The sequence below is a fragment of the Gallinula chloropus genome (assembly GCF_964237585.1).
Source record: "Gallinula chloropus genome assembly, chromosome: Z".
Lineage (NCBI taxonomy): Eukaryota > Metazoa > Chordata > Aves > Gruiformes > Rallidae > Gallinula > Gallinula chloropus.
Window position 1 is genome coordinate 80,554,912 of NC_140089.1, and position 21,812 is coordinate 80,576,723.

Genomic DNA, 21,812 nt, shown 5'->3' on the forward strand with positions numbered 1-21,812 from the left:
CAAACGTTGAGTTACTGCAGAAGACCCTGAATTTTCCTGTTAAAATTGGGATCATATTCTGGGTGAAGAACATAAATTTTCACTACAGAAGGGGAGAAAGAGAATACATACCAATTGCCTTAAAGTGGATGAAGTGTTGTGCTGTGTTGTTAGTGATAGTTTTTATTTGAAACAGCAGCAACACTTAAAATAAGTGGGAATGTTTTCTTTACTAGGAAGCAGCAGGAGAAGTTGTTTTATTTTCTTTAACTTCAGCATATTGAAACAGTAATGTGACTTTTGTCACCTCTGATGTATTGGTGTTGAGTTACTAGGAGGATGCTGGAGTATTTTTTTTTCCCTGTTCTCTCTCCTTACCTATCGACTGGCCACAGGAGCTGTTAAATGTATTGTCTTTTTGATGATTAAGAGAATGATTTTTATCACAGGAACAGGAGCTGAAAAGCACAGGCATTTCACTGCAGGAAATACCCTTGTGAGGCTGAGGCTTGCAAACGCTTCACAACCATTCTCTTGGTTCTGGGAAAATGCCAGAGCCTCAGGGAAAGATTTGTAGCGTATGGTCAGTGTAAATAACTTTGCTAGGAGTTGGTAGTACTTCTTCTAAGAAGTACTAAATACCTCTGTGTAGTACAACTTCAGCTGCTGCTGCACAAAGCAGGTGTTTTGACAGATGCTGTAATCCCACCAGACTTTTGAATTAGGTGCTTGATTGGAGCTTGTGGCAGTGAGTTTGCCACGAGGTGTGGTGTAAACTTCAGTGTATCTGAGCGGGTAGCTGAGGACTTATTTTGCATGATGGTTTACTTGAAGAGAATATTTCCTCTCTCATGTGAAGTATGCCTTTGCATTGTCACAGACCTCCACAGGTACCTCGATTTGCTTGTTTTCAGGATTCATCAGTGTTTTGACTGTATGAAACTGTTCACACTACAAGGAGTACTTAAACAAGGGATTGCAGACCATAGGCTGCTGCTCGTGCCATTCACTGACCTCCCTGTGTCATGCAATGCAGGAGTCCTGTAACACTACCAAAAGCCCAGTACATGTTGTTCTAAAATAATATATGTGGTGGGGAAACAGCTGAACAATAGAGAAACAGACTTTGTGATTGGAAACGTGCTTGAGCACTGTGGAGTTGTGTTCCAGAGAGATGGGATTAAAGTATGTTGTACTGGGAGGAGGAGAGAGGCCAAGAGAGGTCCTTCTCCCCCTCTGCTCTGCCCTGGTGAGACCCCACCTGGAATAGTGTGTCCAGTTCTGGGCCCCTCAGTTCAAGAAGGACACAGAACTCCTTGAAGAGCCTGGCACAGGGACACCAAGATGGTGAAAGGAGTGGAACATCTTCCTTATGAGGACAGGCTGAGGGAGCTGGGCCTCTTTAGCTGGAGAAGACTGAGGGGTGACCTCATTAATCTTTATGAATGTGTAAAGAGCAAGAGCCAGGAGGATGGAGGATCCCAATCAGGTGACTGTTCAGGGATATAGATGCATTCAGTAGAGCTGCGTGTGGCATGGCAGATGAAATTGGCTCATGTCTGTGATGTCCTTTAAACTGGGCTGCTAGCAATATATGCAGTTAAAAATCCATCATTTCCTATAAGAGCTATATTCAGCTGCCACATTTTAAAGGGATTCTCTGCAAGTGTTTGAATAGGTCAGCAATTCTTTATCATAGAATGGTTAGGGTTGGAAGAGGCCTTAGGGGTCATTGTATTCCAATATGCCCCCTGCTGTGGGGGGCATATTGGGATACACTAGCCCTCCCACTAGCCCAGGTTGCCCAAAACCCATCCATCCTGGCCTTGAACCCTGCCAGGGAGGGGGCAGCCACAGCTTTGGGTAGCCTGTGACAGAGCCTCACTGCCCTCACAGGAAGACTTTCTTCCTTATACCTAGTCTAAGTTTACCCTCTCCCAGTTTATAGCCATTCCCCCTTGTCCTGTTGCTATATGCCCCTGTAAAAAGTCCCTCCCCATCTCTCCTGTAGGCCTCTTTAGCTACTGAAAGGATGCTATAAGGTCCCCCATGAGCCTTCTCTAGGCTGAACAACCTCAACTCAGCCTGTCTTTGTATGGTAGGTGCTCTGTCCCTCTGATCATCTTTTCTGGACATGCTCCAACATCTCAGTGTCCTTGGGGGCCCTGGAACTGGGCAGTACTCTAGATGGGGTCTCACAAGATCAGAATCCCTTGGCCTGCTGGTCACGCTTCTCTTGATGCAGCCCAGGACGTGGTTGGCCTTTTGAGCTGCAAGCATGCATTGCCATCTCATGTGGAGTTAGTCATTGACAGACCCCCAAGTCCTCCTCTGCAGGGCTGCTCTCAATCCATTCTCCACCCAGCCTGTTACTGTGCTTGAGGCTGCGCTGACCCAGGGGCAGGACTTTGCACTTGGCTTTGTTGAACGTCATGAGGCTGGCGTGGGCCCACCTCTCAAACTTGTCCATGTCCCTCTGGATGGCATGCCTTCCCTCTAGTGTGGCAGCTGCACCACCCAGCTTGGTGTCACCCATTAACTTGCTGAGGGTGCACTTGATCCCACTGTCCATGCTGCTGACAGAGATACTGAGCAGTTCTGGTCCCAGTACTGATCCCTGAGGAACACCCCTTGTCACCGGTCTCCATTCAGACATTGAGCTGTTGACTGCAACTCACTGAGTGCAACCATCCAGCCAATTCCTTATCCAGCAGGTAGTTCATCCCTCAAGCCCATATTTATCCAGCTTCTTGACCAGGATGTCATGCAGGACAGTGTCAAGTGCTTTGCAGAAGTGCAGACAGATTGTCAGTTGCTCTTCCTTTATCTACTGATGTAACTCCATCATAAAAAGCTGCCATGTTTTTGAGGCATGGTGAAGCCATGTTGGTTACCACCAATCACCTTGTCTTGATTGTCTGTGTGCCTTTGAGCCTTCAGGAGGATCTGCTCCATGATCTTGCCAGGCACAGAGGTGAGTCTGACTGTCCTGTAGTTTCTTGGGACATCTCTTTTCCCTTCTTGAATATAGGGGTTATGTTTCTCCTTTGCCAGTCAGCAGAAACTTCACCAGATTGCCATGACTTTTTGAATATGATGGATAGTGTCTTAGCAGCTTCACCCACCAGTTCCTGTGGGACCTGAGGATGGATCTCCTTGGGTCCCATAGACTTGTGCACCTTCAGGTTCTTTAGATGGCCTCAGATGTGATCTTCAGTTACCGTTGGGTGAGTCTGCCTTCTCCCAGTTCTTGCCATTGCTCCCTGCAACTTGGGCAGTGTGGCTAGAGCTCTTACTGGTAAAGACTGAGGGAAAGAACTTGCTGAGCACCTCAGCCTTCTCTGCATCCCTCATGACCAGGTCTCCAGTTTCCTTCTGGAGAGGACCCACATCTTCCCTAGCCTTCCTTCTTTGACTGATGCACTTGTAGAAATTCTTCTTGTTCCCCTTTAGGTCCCTGGCCAGACTTAATTCTGTCTGGGATTTAACTTTCCTTTCTGGCCCTGACTGCACGGACAGCTGCTTTGTATTCTTCCCAGTTATCCTGTTCTTGCTTCCACTCCCTATAGACGTGCTTTTTCCACCTCAGTAGGTCCTTGTTCATCCATGGAAGCCTCCTGGCATTCTTGCCTGCTGCCTTCTTTCTTGGGATGCACTGCTGCTGGGCTTGGAGGAGATGGTTCTTGAATACTGACCAGCTTTCTTGGGCCCTCCTCCCTCCAGGGCTTTGTCCTGTAACACCCTGCCAAGCAGATCCCTGAAGAGGTCAAAGTCTGCTCCCTTGAAGTCCAGAGTAGTGAGTTTGCTGTGGTCCCTCTTTGATGTCATGAGGATCTTGAACTCTGTCATTTCATGGTCACTGTGACCATATCTGCCCTTGAGTTTCACGTTACTCATCAGCCTCTCCTCTCTGGTGAGGACCAGGTCCAGTGTAGCACCTTTTCTCATGAACTGCTGTACCACTTGGTACAGGAAGTTACCACCAGTGCATTCCAGGAACCTCTAATTGCTGGTGCTCTGCTGTGTTGTCCTTACAACAGATCCTGGGGTTGTTGAAGTCCCCCATGAGGACCATAGCTTGTGAACCTACTGCTATCTGTCTATGCAGACCCTCATTCACTTGGTCTTCCTGGTCAGGTGGCCTGTAGCATAACCCTGTTATGATGTCTCCTCACCCTGCCTTTCCTTTAACCCTAAACCCATAAGCTCTCTGGCAGCTCCTCATCTATCCCCAGGAGGAGTTACTGACTCCAGCTGGTCACTGATACAGAGGACAACTCTTCTTCTCCTGCTTGTCTTTCCTAAAGAGTTTATTATCTATTTATTCCTATGCTGCAGCCATGAGGTCCATCCCCCACATCTCAGTGATGCCAATGATACCATAGCCCTGTAGGCACACCTGCAGCTCTTCCTGCTTGTTCCCCATGCTTTGTGCATTAGTGTACAGGCTTTTAAGTTGGGCCCCCATTGATAGTTGTCTAGATACAAAGCTACACCAAAGCAGTTAAGGGTGATCTTGTGCAAATTGAATTTAAAATACAACCATTACACGTGCATATCTCTATTTCATCAAATCTAACCTGTGCTGGCTTAAGACATACTCTGGTTTGCAAGTGTTCCTGTAAATAGAAATGAATAGAAACTTCTCTAGTAAGTTTTTGCTGTTAACTTTATTTTTAAAATAAAAGTTACTACGAAAAAGTGCAAACAACCCCCCTCTACAAAACAAGATCACCCCCTTTACCCCCAAAGCAGCCAGCTTCCCCTTCCCAGCTACATGTGCTGCTTTCTTCATTGCAACAGCAGTGCAGTTTCCCTCTCTGGGTGGTGTAACTGGTTATACTGGCATTAGCATTATGTGGTTCTCCCTTTATCATTGCTTTTGAACTCAAGCTTGCATGAAGCTAGCTTAAGAGTTACTGCCAACCCCAGCAGAGATGCCAGTAAGGGACCACTGATGCTACCTTGCTGTGCACACCTGAGTGTGAGCTGCCTTCACGGGTGATGTGAGCACATCAGCTCACATCAGGGGTACGTGAAATGAGTGGGAGTGGTGCAGAGTGCTAGATTCCTGCAACAAGACTTCACAGGCCTGCTCTGTGGAGTCCTAAATTATGTCTGCACAAGGTAAACTTACACTGATGATATACCAGTTGTCATGTTAATTACTTGCTACTCCTATATTTTTCAGTGAAACTGAAGTTGCTTGACCTGATGTAGTTACATTGGTATACCATTGTGTTCAGTCGATCAGGTTTCCTAACACTTCAGTTAAGTTGGTACTGGATTCTGTGGAGATCACTTTGCTGAAGTTTGAATATGTTTTTTTTTTTATCTTTTCAAGCAGAGCTGCAGCATAACTTCTTAATGGTAGCTTGTCTTTAATCTCCAAAGTGCACGGCCAAGGTGGAATTTCTGCAGGTGCTGCAGCACTGAAGAGTGAATACGTGTGTGATTAAAATACTTTTCTCCCCAACTCTTTTTCAGCTTTCAGAAACCAAAGTCTTCACTGCTTCTTCTGTTCCAACTGAGAATCACGTGATTTCTGGCCAGAGGTAAGCTCTTCTTCTACAGTTTCTTGATACCTTAAAAACCTTCTGCTTGGTGAGGCAGTGTTACTTGCACATACATAATGTGGACTAAAACTAGGGGACCAAAAATATGGCAGTTGCTGCCTTCCTTTGCTGGTCGTTGTCTTCACCAAATGCACGGCTGCTGTTGATAGGGAATTAGTTGCCTGTGTTAGCCTCAAGTCTCAGGAGAGCAGGTTCAAGTTCAGTATTTGGATAGCATGAGATCAGAATATGGGGAAGAATGTCTTTACTGTGAGGGTGACAGTGCTCTGGGATGGGCTGCCCAGAGAGGCTGTAGAGTCTCCTTCTCTGGAGAGGTTCCATCCTGCGCAACCCGCTCTAGGTGATTCTGCTCTGGCAGGGGGTTTGGAGTAGATGATCTCCAGAGGTCACTTCCAACCCCTACGAATCTGTAAATCTGTGGTATTTTTAGTTAACTGCCTCCTTTATGAGAAACAGCTTTTATTTCTGTTGTGCTGCTCTTTTAAGTTAGATGTCATCGTATATTCACTCAACTGCTGCATGAGTGACTTTGAGTGTGATACACAGTGAATGTAGGCTGCTTTCTGTGATGGGGTGGCTGGATACAGGAAAAGCAATGGATGTAATCTATCTGGATTTCTTCAAGGCCTTTGACACATCTCTCTAAATTGGAGAGAGGTAGATTTGATGAGTGGACTATTCAGTGGATAAGGAATTGGTTGGATGGTTGCATCTGGAAAGTAGTCATCAATGGCTTGATGTCCATATGGCTCAATGTGACAAGCGTTGTCCCTCAGGGCTCCATATGAAGACTGGTATTATTTAATATCTCCATCAGTGACATTGACAGTGAGGTTAAGTGCACGCTCAGCAACTCTGCAGATGATACCAAGCTGAGTGGTGCAGTTGACATGCCAGAAGGACGGGATGTCATCCAGAGAGACCTGGACAAGCTGGACAAGTGGGCCTGTGTGTACTTGATGAGGTTCAACAAGGACAAGTGCAAGGTCCTGAACCTGGATCAGAGCAATCCTTCTCATCAATACAGGCTGGGAGATGGAGTGATAGAGAGCAGCCCTACAGACAAGGACTTTGGGGTGATGGTGGAGGAGAAGCTCAACATGAGCTGACAATGTGTGCACACAGCCCAGAAAGCCAATTGTATTCTGGGCTGCATCAAGAACAGTGTGGCCAGCAGGTCAGGGGAGGTGATTCTCCCCCTCCACTCTTCTGAGACCCCACCTGGAGTACTGTCCAGTTCTGGAGTCCCCAACATAAGGACATTGAACTGTTGGAGTGGGCCCAGAGGAGGGCCATGAAGATGACTGGAGGGCTGAAGCTCCTCCCCTATGAAAACAGGCTGAAAGAGTTGGCATTGTTCTGCCTGGAGAGGAGAAGGCTCTGGGGAGATCTTACAGTGGCCTTCCAGTACCTGAAGGGGCCTACAAGGAAGCTGGGGAGAGACATTTTAGAAGGCCATGGATGAGAGGAATGGTTTTAAATTGGAAGTGGGTAGATTTGGATTGGATATTAGGTAGAAATTCTTCATTCTGAGGATGGTGAGGCACTGGAGCAGGCTGCCCAGAGAAGCTGTAGCTGCCCCCTCCCCGGTGGTGTTCAAGGCCAGGTTAGAACTTGATGATATCTGAGGTCCCTTCCAACCCAAAGCATTACATCTAAGGGGCTTGCAGGCAGGAGCCATTTAAAGATTCTGTATCTTTTATAACTTGTCTCTGGTTACTTGGTTGTATTAACCATATAGTTCATTTATGTGATACATGATTTTGTAGATTTGATAATGTTTGAAGGGAGTGCAAAGACTATCTTCTAAGTGTAGTGGAAGGTTACAGGTAGCAGTATGTTATTTTCTGGAAAAAACCTCTATTCTGTCTCTGTGTTCATGGCAGTCAAGCAATATTTGAGAAGACCACTAATTGTTAATAGTTCTGTGGCCAGTACAGCAGCTTTAGTGTCGATGGTGCTTTCTTCAGTTTCAGCACATCCTGATCATCATGTTTATTCCAGCCAAACTTTGCTTTTTCCTTACAGCCTTGACTTGGCGTCACTGCTTCAGAAACCTCTGACTTCCTCGCAGCAGACGGCAAGAAACTCCTTTGAGGCTCCCAAACAGCAGACTTTTGGCCAAGCCCTAGTCTTCACAAACTCCCAGCACAGCACCCAGATGACATCAGGAACTGGCAGCTCCAGTGCTGTAAACAGTTACTCTCCTCAAAGTCTGGTAAAATTATGCTTCCTAAATAATCTCAATGAATAAATATTTCAGGTTAAGTAACTTTTCCAGGACTTGTCATTTCATGAAATATTTCAATATTTGTAAAATTTGGATGCAGATATTGAAGGAATATAACTTGTAATTTCTGTTCTGTCTCACACACAAAATATTACTTCCCCCCCTGTTTTTTCTAAGCACTTGTTTCTTGGTTTACGTGAAGCACTGATGTTTAAATGGATTTTTTTTTAGTAGATACCAGATGCATTTGCTGCATGTTGATTTCGGATGAGATAATTTGTTTATAGTGAAGAGTTCTGTGCCAGAAAGCTATGGTGTGTTGTTTCCAGCCATGTATCTGACTGCTTTTTTGTGGAAACCTCTCTATTTCCAAGTCAGTTGTGAGGGATTGGAATAGGGCATTTACATTTATTCTCCAAACATCAGTTCCACTGTCAGTAAATACATGCTGTTTTGAGATGCATGGGTGCAAGTAAAACAGCATTGTTGTGATCAGTGGTGAGAGTGGTGTGATAGAGAGGATCTGGCCACATGTTACAACTGCTGAATATTTTGTTGTTTGTTTTTTAGTAATCCAGGGATGAAGTGGTTTCAGGTGATGCAAAGCAGCAGCTGTAGGCATTGTCCTCTGGTTAAGTTTAAATTATTAATTAAATACATAACTCCGCACCCTCCCCTCTTAATTCTGTTTATTTGTTTTTCTTCTGTCAGTCTGCAGTTCTTTGTTCTGGCTTTGGAGAACTGGGATCATCCTCTAAATTGACAAACTCTGCTGGATCACAGATCTTGGGCCATTTGAAATCTCCGGGGTTGGGTCAGTTTACCTCTCAACAGAGCAGCTCTACCATCACTACCGCGACCACCACTTCATCCTGGGATGTGAAACCAGCTGTTACACAGTCATCAGTCCTTGGTCAGTTCAGTAAGTGCTTTGTCAGGGCTTTCTCTCTCTTTCTGTAAGATTTCATAATGCCAGTGACAGTTTCAAAGGGCCTTAATGAAAGCCTTTTTCTAAAAAATGTAATCCTAATAGTACAGTTGATTACAATATTGTAAGAGTTACGCTTTCTTGCTGGTAATAGACAAAATAACAAGTTTTGATAGGCTTAAGCCTATCTGTAAATGTCATTGCATCTTTAGAGGTTGTTGAACCTTGATGTAATGACATCTTTGATTTAATGCACTTGAATATTGAAGTGGAAGTTTGTTATGACTTTTTCTCAACAAATCCTGGAAAATACTTCCTTTCATCATGCCTGTGCCACTCCTAGCTGTGTATAAGGTTGTAACATACTTTTTTCCTCCAAAATTTTAATCATTTAACCATTAGATGATTCTTGAATGAGTAGTATATAATTTCTTCATAATATGCATCACATCTCGGTGTTTCCCTGGTGTGCTGAGAATGATGCAGCCTGCCCATTTTGTCTACTCATAATTATATGGGGTTTTCATTTAATTCAGTAAAATCAATATAAACAGTGAAAATGGCACAAACTTGTTTTTCTGCCATGTAGTTCCTGGCTGTATTCTCACTATGAAGAGTTTATCTTGTGTGTATGTGTTCATGTTTCTAGATAGATAAGCAGCTAATTTGGTAGTGGTTATAATCTTTTACACACAGCAATTCTGAAAGAATGTTTACTAAATTTTAAGTTGCTTCCTAATGCACTTTACCAGTTGAATTAAAAAACATTTACACTGGAAGTGCTGTGGGTCTCTTACAGTGGTTGTCTAGTGCTCTGAGCCACTCCCTGGCTTTCAGCACCTGAAAAATATGAAAGGTGAACACTTGGTGAAAAAACCTAACCCTGTGTCCAGCATCTCTTGACTTTCAGCCAGATTGAGGTGGTAGATGACTTCCTATTTGTGTGGAAAATGTTCCCTTGTGTAGGGGAGGCAGGAAATCCTAACTCATAATATGTCTCAATTACATCACCAGACCCCTTGGAAGTAATCCCACTTTATTGGCACAGTTAATTGCAATGAAACTTGCAGAGAGCATCACATGGTGGCCTTATTACTGCAGTGGTAATGTTCAGTGTGGAACTCATGTCATGTCTGAAGGAGACTTGGAAATACTATAAAATGTAGCTCTCCAACATACCAAGTTTCCCAGGTTCTTTTATAAAGCGTAGAAGCATTAAAAGCAGAGTTTAAAGCTTTAATTTTGCTATTTCTTTTTCTCAATGCTGACCAGACTTTAAATCCCAGCCTGAACCATCTCCAGTTCTGAGCCAGCTGACTCAGAGACAGCAGCAGCAAACACAGGTAGTTCCTGTTGCTCCTCCTGGGCTGGAGTCTTTCTCCTCCCAGGTCAAACTCCAAGAGCCATCACCAGTAAACACGTCTACTGCTGTTAGCAAAATGTTACAGCTCTCCACTCTGGCTGTGGATAACCAGACAGTGACTGCCCATCAGACTCATCAGAAACAGATAAAACCACCCAGACGGAGAATAGCTCCAGCATCCAAGGTGGGTAATTGAGTGGTGGCTTGTACTTAGCAAATGTAAAAACATACAAAAGCTTGTACTGAAACTAGTGTGGCCAGCAGGATCAGGACAGTGACAGAGTCACCCCTGTATTGGTGAGACTGCACCTGGGGTACTGTGTTCAGTTTTGAGGCCGCTCACCACAAGGAAAAAACATTGAGATGCTGGAGTGTTTCCAAAGAAAGGCAGCAAAGTGGTGAAGGGTCTAGAGCACACATCTGACAGGGAGAAGCTGAGGGACCTGGGGTTGTTTAGCCTGGAGAAGAGGAGGCTCAGGAGAGATCTTATTGCTCTCTGCAGCTTCCTGAAAGGAAGGTGTAGCTAGGTGGGTGCTGGTCTCTTCTCCCAAGTAACCAGCCATAGGACAAGGGGAGATGGCCTCAAGGTGTGCAGGGAAGGCTTAGACTGGACATTAGCAAATTATCTTCATTGAGAAGGTGGTCAATCACAGGAGTAGTCTTCCCGGGGAAGTGGTGGAGTCACCATCTCTGGAGGTATTTAAAAGATGTGTAGATGTGGTGCTGAGGGCACTTAGTGGCAGACTGGGCGGTGTTGAACTGATTGTTTGACTCTATCTTAAAGATCCTTTCCAACTTGAACAATTCTGTGATTCAGTTCTATATCTAAGTTGTGTGTTAGAAGGAGGGCAAAGACCACATTATATTTGTTGTTTATTCAGCAGGAAATCTCAAGCTGGATAGTTTTTAGGTCCAAAATTCAGTTGTGATGTCATTTTAAAATGCTTACCTGACTGCTTTTTGTGGAAAATGACTGTTGCCAAGTGATTTTTGGATTGACTTGGTAGCCACAAGATGAATGTTGGCTGAAGGGGGATGAACATGGATGATACTTCAATCAGCTCCAGACCAGGACTCAGAACCAATGAATTAAATTCAAATTACAAGAATCTAGTTGATTTGTGATGTAAACTGGGGGGATGTTGTAGATTAGTTAGCAGAGAAGATGAGGCAGTAACTGAAAGAAGCTTATAGTTAAGAGAGGAGGGGGTGCCAGTTACTGCTGCACAGATAGGTGCATACAAAGGAATTATGGCTTTTTATTTTCTCCTTTAAGATTCCTGCCTCTGCTGTGGAGATGCCCGGGTCAGCAGATGTGACAGGTTTAAACGTTCAGTTTGGAGCTCTGGAGTTTGGATTAGAGCCAGCAATCCCAGAGTTTGGATCAGCTTCAAGCAGTGAGAATACCAGCCAGGCGACCAACAATAGTTTGTACTCAAAATCTGTGAAGTACGTGTGAGTCCCCCTTGTGCATCCCTTTCTTTTTTAGGGGGTCAAGTTTGTGCTAAAAACATCCAAGGTGGTTACAGTGTAATGGAAGGGGGAAACAGGACTTTCTGTAAGGCTGTTTCCTGTGAGTGGTGTCTTAAAGGAGAAGTTTAATTTTCTAATGACAATCAAAATCTCCTTGGATGGGTCAGTGTGAAGCTGGAGTTGACATGAATGTAAATAGCCTTATATTAAGCTATCCCTTATGGAATTGCTTCCTCACATTAATTCTCCTGACTCTCAGATTTGTTAGAGGGCTTGTTCCTCACAACCCAAATTTTTCTGCTTTTCATCCAGGAGAGATCACCCTTATACCATAAATGTGTGCCAGTAGATTGGCACTGGATTACAGATCTGATGCTCCTATGGGATGAGAAAAGAGGCCAGGCTTTCAGTATGCAGAAGCTCTTACTGAAATACTAGAATAGCCAAAAATAAAAGGCATTGTACCAGTAACCCAATTTTTTTCCTTATTCATTCAAAAATTGGTTTCAGTATAAAGATTCCTGAAGTTGATGAAACAGTCCTAGTAAAAATGAACTTTCACATTACTTTCTAGTGCTATAAATGGCTTAAGCTCTTCAGAAAGTAAAACTCATGCATGCCTTATTTTTTCCTCTTTGCACAGTTCATTCATACTGCCACTGTAATGTCAGAATTCTGTTGTAAAATGACTGTTGTAATACCAGATCTTTTGGAGCTAGTTGTTTGAAAAAGAGAGGCTTTGATCATTAATTTATCCTTTGAGAAGGTGGAAAAGTGCTTGTATATAAACATGTTTTGTTTGGTCTGGCAGGAGGAAGGTAAATGGTGCTTGCTTCAGCTGATGGTTTTGAATCAGTGATTACTTGAGACCAAAGCAATATCATGTGTGGTTTTTTTCATAATTAGATTTTCTACTTTAAGTAATGTAGATTTGACTGCATGTTTAAGGCACTATAGTTACAGATAACTGTCTAGGAGCTGATGGTTTTATGAAGGTGCTTGAGACGCCGTTTACCAAGATGACAAATTGCTTTCACTTTTTGCAGAGATCCTTTGAATACCTCTTTGCCAATATCCAATACAGTAAAGGAGTCCACGTATACAACCTCTGCCATCACCTCTTCCAGTATGACCTGCTCATCCCAGACCAGTAGCCCAGTAACAACTTCCTCCTATGAGCAGACCTCTGCGCATAGTAGGATAGCCTACCAAAGCTCCCTGGCACCATCTGAACCAAAGCCTGTTGTAGTTCCGGTGAGTGACTTTCAGAAATAAGACCTTGACCAAGGTGGAATATTCTTTAGGCTATTACCTTTTCTGTGTTAATACTTTAAACCAAGCCAAGTGGTATTTTTGATTCTTGAGCCTAAGCTGTTACTTGGGTTTGGTTTTCCTCTTGTGTAGAGATTTTTGGCCATACCTTATTTGGCGTATAAGAGCCTCTGATTTTATGGGTTTTAACATGATGCATTGCTGTTTGACCATTTTTCCTTAGTAACACGTAATGTTCTACTTGAGCTTCCTTCCCCAAAACGTAGATTTTAAAAAGGAACTATCTCTGAATGTAAGTCTGTCGTGCTAGTTTGCCATAGTTCAATAGCTTTATCCAAAGGTATTTTATTTATTAAACTTACATGCCACCTAGAAGATAGATCCAAACAGTCTGTGGCCCCTCCAGCTGTACTCTTTGGTTGGATTTAAATTCCAGTGGGAATTAATTTCATGTTTTGTTTTAAAAAGCATAGGGAGAGGCCTAACCAAGAGATTTGAAAGCACCTGTTCTCTTTGTATACAGAATGTAGGCTTGTTTTAAGAGAATTTTATTTATTAAATGTTTAAGGAACTTGTGAGAGTTTATAAGTTTATTTACTTCTGGCCTTTGTTATGTAATGGCTCAGTCACACTTGTCTTCTGCACTAGCTCGTATGTACTGGTGAGGATCAAGCATAGACTATCCACTTCTGTACTCCAGCGTTACCCAAAAAACAACTGGTGCTTCTCAAGTCTTATCTTTCAATGGAAAAAAATTGGCGTCTCTGTGTAACTTGGATAGTTAAAATTGTGAGTTGCATTAGATCAAAAGCACAACCATTTCCTATATGTTGATGCAATTCTTTCTTTCATATTGGTGTGAACCTGAAGTTTATGTTATAATACAGTACATGGGAAGGTCTCCTTCTTATGGGTATAGTATGGGCAGTTTATGGGATTCTGTATGTTCAGGACACCTGCCACTTGAAAGAACTATTATGTGATTTGTTAAAGGCAGTAAAAAAGTTAATTTTCTGCCTTGTTTTATTTTGTCTTTCAGTTTAGAATGACTATAGAATTTTGCATGAAGCATGTTCAATGTGTGATTCTGTCTGAAATTTTCAATATACCTCTGAAGTGCTTTATTCATTCCTTTCTCCTTTGTTCACAGAACGGGCACGGCAATGTTAGAACACAGACAACATATGACAGTAAGTTTACAAAGCTTGGATGTGCACAGGACTTTCCTTATTACTTGCTGTGTGCGCAGCTATAGCAGTGATGGCTGGTTTAAGGTTTTACATTGTTCTCCCTGACTAGCTTTTGGCTGACCTATTTGAGTTTAGTTTGTACTTGCATAGGATATACTGCTTGCTTCTTGGCTTAAAACTGAAGTATGAAAGCAGCCTGTTTCAATCTACAACTCTTAAGCAGTCCTAGAATTAGATAAGCTGCTTTGCTGCTGCTTTTCCTTTTCAGTTTCTCTGCCTAAAAGAAACAATAATTAAAAAAATATATAAAATTAATTTTTGATGTAACATTTCTTAGCAGTTCTGCCAGTTCTCAGTGGGGAGCTGTGAGTAGCTTTTAGCCGTAGTGGGACAGTCCCGTTCTCTGGCTGTTGCCTCTCCCTGTGTGCAGTGCTACTTGTACCCGGTTACAAGCCTGTTACAAGCCCGTGGGGAGTAAGTAAGGGTGGTGGACGTGCTCCCTCTGCTGGGTCGCTCCCTGCCTTGCAGTGAGTGCAGTAACAACATGGTACTTGCTACTGGTATGGGCACTGCTGTTACCGTCATCTTGACTTGTTTCTGCTGTGGTACTTTACTTGTAGCACCCTGATAGCTCTCTCTTCCTAGAGTTCAAATGATTCAAGTGTAGTATTTGCCTTTCTGATCTTTGTGCTGCTCTGGAAATTTTCAAGGGCAGCACTCTGAATTAACATATCTTGGAATTCCACCACTTCAATTTTAGGTCTATCCTCTTAAACATCTCTTCAGGTAGGTCATTAGTGGGGCAGCTTTTTTTTATACTTCTGAGTAGAAAGAAAGGGAGTATTCAGACATGTGAAGAGTGTTTTGTTGGTGCCAAGTTCAGTTTATATGAGCAGAAGGAATGTATATCCCCAAAGAGTTACCTCTGAAAAGGTTGTTTTATATAAAGACAAATTTTTGAATAGAAAAATGTTTACTCTCATGTACAGAACTACTACACAATTTATGAAATTTGCTACAGGATTTGTATTCTTGCTATAGAAAACCAGGACCTGAGAATTCCTATTATTTCTGTAATTACTCTGTAACAGCTTTACTTGTCCTTTTTTTCTATACCAGGTTCTCTTTTGAGAACACTTACAACTTTTTTCTGTATCCCAGGCACATGAACTGGAATGAATCGTCTTCCACATAAACAATTTTGACATTCTCCCTTAACATCTGAAAATACTAACATTCTTCTTTTTCTGTGCACTGGTAATATTCTTAGTTGTTCCTCTCTCATCTTTGCAGCTGTTGTCCTTAGTTCAGAGTGTGGCTGGTGTGTTACAACTCTGACCATCCCACTTGTCTCCTGGTTTTCTTTGTCTTGCACATTGTGTTCAGGCAATCTTGTAGGGGGCTTTAATGACGTGGTGATCCTGTCCCTTATATCGGGACTTCTACCTTTGCTTCAAGAAGTGAACCCTGCTTTAAATGTATTGAGTTGTAAAGATTACTTATGTGAATCTTGCCAGGAGCTATCAAGTGATAGAGTTACTCCCCTCCTCACTGTGTTTGTCACTTCAATTGCCTTCTCCATTGTCAGTTACTCTCACACTGACTGCCAAGGCCCAGACCTCTTGATTTCTGTTTGTAGAGCATCCAATCCAGCAACCTGACTTGGGTCACTTAGTGAGGAAACCAAACCACTAACGTGAACAAACTGATGTGTAACTTCAGAGCATGTATCTGACCTCTGTTGGGATGGGAAGGTAGTCTTCCCATCCATTCCAGCTAGTGATGACCCACTGGGCAGTGGTCTCTGATGTAGTGTGGAAGCATTGCCTAGTAGAAGGCCGGGCTTAATTCTGTTTCTGAGTCTTATTTGTGGGTGAGTGCCTCTAATTCTTTAATTATCTTCACAGTACAAGAGAAATGTAGAAACAGCTGGGAATTATATTAAGCAGTAGAGTTGTTCTGTGTCTTATTACAGTATAGTGACTGGAAAGACACATCTGTGGTAAATAAGTTTTACTCTGCATAGCCTAATAAAAAATACCAATGCCAAATGCTTTTTGTTTTCAAAGTCAAATAAAGTAAGTCAATATTTGACAAATCTTTAGCCATTAAAAGTGCTCAGTGGTGGCCTTTTGTTGTAGCTTCTCTTATTCTACTGCATTACACATTTGAGTACTTCAAACTCAAGAGGTTCTACGTACCCTTGTGCTTCAGCAATCTCAGTCTCAAATGATTAAAAGGTGCCAAGTAGGTTGGAGTGAAGAAGCAGAGCTATAGGTTAAACAAGATCTGTACAGTGCCTGGAAAAACACAAATTAGTTTTGTGGAATAAAATGTAAGGAATTTTAAAACAGGGATTGACTTGTGAGCAAAAGCTAGTAATCCATATAGTGGGAGGTGAAGGGCAGAAGACTAGTTGCTACACTGTTAGTAGTGAATGTTATAAACCTATTGTAGGTGAAGAGCTTAAAGGGGAAAAAAACCACACTTCTGTGTATTTTCCTAATAGCCAGATTGCTTGTTACTGTTACTGGTTCTTCATGTTCAGGTTTTTGTAAACCAAGGGGGAATCCTACTGTCTTTCTGAGTCCATGCTGGGATGTCATGTGCTGGAATTGGTCTTTGAATGCCTCTTTTTAACTTGTTGCAGCTACTTCATCAGTTCCTAAAACAGAGCCTTCTCCCTCACTGCCTTCTGCTGGGCCCAGTGTGGCATCCACCACTGCTTCGCTTATGTCTCCAGCATCGCAGCATGCAGCAGCAGTGCCCAGCTTGCCTCAGTCCAGTGATCTGGCCAGCAGCTCACTTTCCCAGTTAAGCAGGTACAGTAGCAGTTGTGATACAGTGAAAGGGGTTCATTTTGGAGGAGGAGACAAACACAAGGGTGATTGTGTATTGAGGCTGTCAGACACATTAACAAGAATTAGGAGAGAGGTTCAGAAGAGAGAAGCCTGGGCTGGGCTGCCTCTTAATGATGGAACAGCTGCTGCCCTTAGGTTTTTGTAGTATGTAAAGAACTTTGTGTTTCAAGGGGCTCTTGCTTCAGTCATACCAGCTGAATCAGCTAAATTGATTCCCCCAGTTTCTTCTTCCTACTTTTTCCACAGTGCACACTGTTTGTTAGTGTTACATGTTTGAAATAATTCCTTAACAGTTTGCTTCCTGCCTAATTTTAAAATGTTGTACTTCAGTTTAATTTTAAAATACTGTGTGATATAGCACATCTATGCTATCAGTCTGTTCTTTTCTCAATACCTATTACTTGAGCTTCACATGCAGTTAAGTGACATCTCAAGGCTATAGTGTTTGAGTTGCACTTAACAAACACAATGCAAAAGTGAGTATTAAAAATGTAAGAAACTTTTTAAATGGGATCTCAGGGTTGTTTTCCTGTTTGACAGCTAAGACACAGTTGATTCTCTTAACATACTAGCATGTTCTGTTGAATGAAATGGTAAATATGTCAAATAACAGGTATTACTCCACACTAGAAACACTATTTCCCCACATTCATTTGTTGAAAAGTTTTGTGCACTGGTAGAAATTTTAGTTGGAGGCGTGTTGCAGTTGAGCTGATATTAAGCCCTATGAAAAAATTATTCCTGAATTCCATTGTGTCTGACATGGTTGTACTGGCAACTCCTATGGTAGAGACACAAGACAAGTCAGATTCACTACCTGTGAATTAAAGCTTATTAGAAGATCTGAGGAGAGTGGTCAAGGGAGTGGTTTAAAACTTGGACTGAGCTATTTCTTTTCTTGCTGCTTGAAATGCCATTGTTATAATTCCTGTGTATGGGGAACTGTTTTAAATAATCAAGGTAAAATTAATCTGTGAAACTCAAGATTTATTCTGGTTCACACTGTGAAGAGCTGGTAGAAGTTTTTGCCCTTGAATTAGAGCATTTATTTATTTATGTGTTCATTCTGTTTATTCCATACTGCACTGGAAGTTACATTCTTGACCTTGAATGTAAGGTATAATTTTTGTCAGTGTAAAGTAAATGTTTTCAAACCAGTTTATCACCTCTCAGGGATACTGAATTTAAAGAAAGTTGGATTATAGATTAATGTCTGTGCTACAGTTAGTGCCAAAAGTTCACTGGCCTGGTCAGCTAGGGAAAAAAGGTGGTGCTAAAGCAGAATCACTTCCTAAAATTAAATTACCTGCAGATCTTTTTCAGATGGAATTCTTTATTTTTTTGTTTTACAGGGTTTGTATAAAACTGAAGTGGTAGCTCTGATTTGCCTTTTCAAAGAGGAAAAGGCTTTGGTTAGGCTGCAGTGGTACAAACTGCCCTTCCTTGGATTACCAGACTCTGTAGTAGTACAGCTGATTTTTGGGCTTTCACAGAGGCCCTCTTTATGTGCTGGTTTGTGGGGATTTTTGGTTATTTTTTTGTTGAGTTTTGAGCCCAGTCTTTTGAGGGTGTGTTGGGCCTTGTATAGCACAGCTGTGGAGCAAACATCTGGGGTTCTAATTGATTGAACTAATGTTGTGCAGGTTAAAATGTGATAAATATTGAGTCAAACCAAAGTACTGTCTGACCTAATTGATACCTGTGCCCTGTGTCAGGCAGCAGCAGTCATTATGGGGAAGAATGAGAAACAAACTGTGTGTTGTGGGAAGTTTCTTCTGGTTTTGGACTTTGTCTCTTGGAGTTGTTGCTATATAGTTCCTGAAGCAACTATAGTTTTTCTAAAAATACTGTAAATCGATAAATACAAACAAATGGTGGTTTAGGTGCTTCTTGTTAATAGTAGCCTCTATTATTTTTTTTCCCATTACAAGATAGTAGGATATTAGTTAAAGATAAAATACTAGTAGGGCTGAATGTATATACACACATATATGTGTGGGTTTGTCTTGCAAACATTTTTTCTGTAATTGTATTCTTCCTGTTGTATACCTGTGTATTCTTAAGTTAATAGCCTAGTATCTAGTCTTTGTGTGTGCATATGTATAAATACATATATATAAGCAAATAATTTTAGGAAAAATTAATTTGACTAATTATTTGTGATTTCTTTCTAGCACCCTTTCCAGTCATCAGAGCAGCCTCTCCCCTGCTTCAGTGTTGTCTTCAAGCACATCACACGCAGTAAGTCCTGTCTGTGTTTCCACAGATGTTTGGCATGCAGTTAGTTTAGCTCATGATTAAGACACTCTAGAAGTTCATTGTGTCTCAGTACACTGAACTGAAGGAGCCTTGTCTCTCCTGGAAGGACTGGTAGTCCTCTAGTGGTAAAAAAAGTCTCCTCTACTTGTGAATTGTTACAGAGACTTGCCGGTCACACAGCCACAGAGGAAGCTTTTGTGCCAGCAAGGGGGAGTGGAATAAATAAATAATTGTTTGTAACAGATGTGTTAAAAATAAAGTAAAAATCTTTAGAAGTGACTGCCAGTTTAGAAGAAACTGCTTCAAAATGTGGACTGTTAGCAGTCTCCAGTGGAGAGGTTAGCTGACAAAATGCAAGTGATGGAATGACACTTGTTATGACAAATGCCTCATGATACGTGATTTTAGACTTCACCATGTGGCATTGTTGTCAGCTGTGTACGTAATGCATTTGAGATAGCATGAAAAATGATACTGAATGTAGTGCTCCAGAGGAGGTTACACAAACAGAAGTCAGGGAACAGTACCTGGTTTTGTTGTGAGGTCCTTATCTACCTGTTGGGGTGTGCAGACAGGTTACTGCTTTTCCTTATCCTGCATTGTGGTTTGTAATGCTTCATCCCTACTGAGTATGTAACCTAAATATGCACACTGACACAAATGTCCTCTCTTGTTACCAGAGTTGTTTTGGCTTCTGAGTGTTGCTGTCGCTGTTCAGCAGGTGTGATGAGCTTGAGTTAAGGCACTCTTATGCTCAATTCAGACTAGGAGCTCCTTTTATCCTTTTGTGCTCCACCAGTACATCTGATCTGTGCTTCCGTTTACCACACTGACTGTTGTGGGGTGCTGCAGTTTTACTGTCTTAAATTCCACATTGAGGAAATCGTTAGCAGAGCCGTGTATTTTGAAAACAAATACTGTCTCTAGGAAGGATATAGGAGTTTTTCATGTAACAAGTGCTAGCTTAAAGGAATATACAAGCAAAGTGCAAGAAATAATGCAGTGGAGTGGTGTTTGTGTTACTGTGATACGATTTTATGATGACAGCAGTTTAAATTTAACTCTCATGTAATAGTTTTCTTTGAATGCTTAAAAACCACAAGCGTGCAACTCGGTTGCTTGCTTGGTACGTAAGTAATGCATATGCTTTTCTTCTGCATGCGCTGCTGTTCTGCCAGAGATTGTTGATTTTGTTTAGTTTTGGGGTTGGTTTTTGCTTTCCCACAGCATCTCCCACTGTAGCTTATTTGCTCTGTGATCCTCATTCTTTTTGTCTTCTTTCTAGCACGTTAATGTTGAGAAAACAACTCCGCTCCAGCCTTCAACAACCTTTTCAACTGCTTCAACCTCAGCCACTAGCACCACCTCTTCGGTTGTCAGCATGGCAAGCAGTATGAACACTACAAACAGCCTTGGCCTGAGCGTTGCCAGTGTGTCTATACCAGCTGCTGCCACACGAGCAGCTCCCTTAGTGTCTTCAGGTTTGCAATATTAACAAATCATGTGGATAGGCAGAGGACTTTGGTCAGCAGGGCTGCCAGTCAAGCATCTTGCCAGCCATAACTATGCTAAGAAATGCACACTGTCATTTTCAGCATGCTTCATTTGCTGGTGTGTGAAATAAAATTGCGTGGGTTTGTGTACCTGAAATACTGTTTTAGGGTGTTACCTGGCATTTATATAGCACTAATTCTATCCCCAGAGAGCTTTATAAATAGGTACTAGATAAGTTTTAACTTTGGAATTTTGGGGCTAGGAGATATCCCGGTTTGTATTCCAGGTTGTGATCAGCTCTTGGCTGTAAGTTCATATGAGCTTTAATTCCAGTCTTCTGTGTGACTTGAATTAATTTGTCAGTATCAAAATACACTGCAGTGTCCTCACTGTCACACCCCTACTGCCACATCTACAGAAAGGAAAAATGTGTCTGATGTCTGGATCATTCCACAGCAAATAGCATTTCAGGAAAAGGATCCACAGAGAGAGGAAGTGGGGAGGCTTCTTGCACTGAAGTGGAAGCAATGCTGAATTCTCTTTTGCTTCTCTAATTAACCTGAATAACTAAAAGGAAATCCTAGGGAGGGAAGCGAATGATTTAAATACAGATGTCAAACTTAGAAGGATTCCTTGTTTCTTATTCCCATACCTTATAAATTAAGTATCTGATGACCGTACAAAGTGCATTTTTTTAATGTTCTGCTGCTTAGCAGTGCTTCATGGAGGCAGCTGTAGCTGTTTCAATTTTTGCTATTCTCAGCTGCAGTAAGTCACCCCCCCAAAAGCACACTGACAACATGTAGTGCTTTCGAGTCTATTGCTGGTGATAGGGGAAATAGGCAGAAATAAGCAGTTTCCTCTCATTTTTAAGAACAATATCTAAATTTTTCCTTCAGGAGAGGACTGTGGAAAGGAGAAGTTTCTGCAATTCTTGCAATTCTCTTGGTAAAGTAAATGACATAATCAGACTGTTCTCTGATGGGAGAATTTTCAGTCTTAAGTAGCCTGTGCTTTCCTTCCTTGAGGCATGGTTGAACTCTTCAGGTTTTGTGGAGCATTTTCATAAACAATTTTGCAGAACTCTGTGCTTTAGGAGCTATGCCAGTGCAGCTGCCAGGGCTTGTGAGCTGTCTTGTCTCAGTGCTGAAGCCTTTTCTTTTCTGAAGGCTTGTTAAGGTATCTGT

General features: G+C 42.2%; 1 protein-coding gene across 1 annotated transcript in view; it reads left to right on the forward strand.

Moving 5' to 3' along the window:
• UBAP2 (ubiquitin associated protein 2) overlaps nucleotides 1-21,812 on the forward strand; it is a 128,789-nt gene that overhangs the window by 52,301 nt on the left and 54,676 nt on the right. The window contains exons 10-19 of the mRNA XM_084277975.1: nucleotides 5,467-5,534; nucleotides 7,584-7,773; nucleotides 8,497-8,698; nucleotides 9,986-10,260; nucleotides 11,353-11,525; nucleotides 12,596-12,803; nucleotides 13,972-14,011; nucleotides 16,662-16,833; nucleotides 19,047-19,113; nucleotides 20,417-20,612. Of these exons, the coding sequence (XP_084134101.1) occupies nucleotides 5,467-5,534; nucleotides 7,584-7,773; nucleotides 8,497-8,698; nucleotides 9,986-10,260; nucleotides 11,353-11,525; nucleotides 12,596-12,803; nucleotides 13,972-14,011; nucleotides 16,662-16,833; nucleotides 19,047-19,113; nucleotides 20,417-20,612 (1,591 nt within the window). The remainder of the gene's footprint in view (nucleotides 1-5,466; nucleotides 5,535-7,583; nucleotides 7,774-8,496; nucleotides 8,699-9,985; nucleotides 10,261-11,352; nucleotides 11,526-12,595; nucleotides 12,804-13,971; nucleotides 14,012-16,661; nucleotides 16,834-19,046; nucleotides 19,114-20,416; nucleotides 20,613-21,812) is intronic.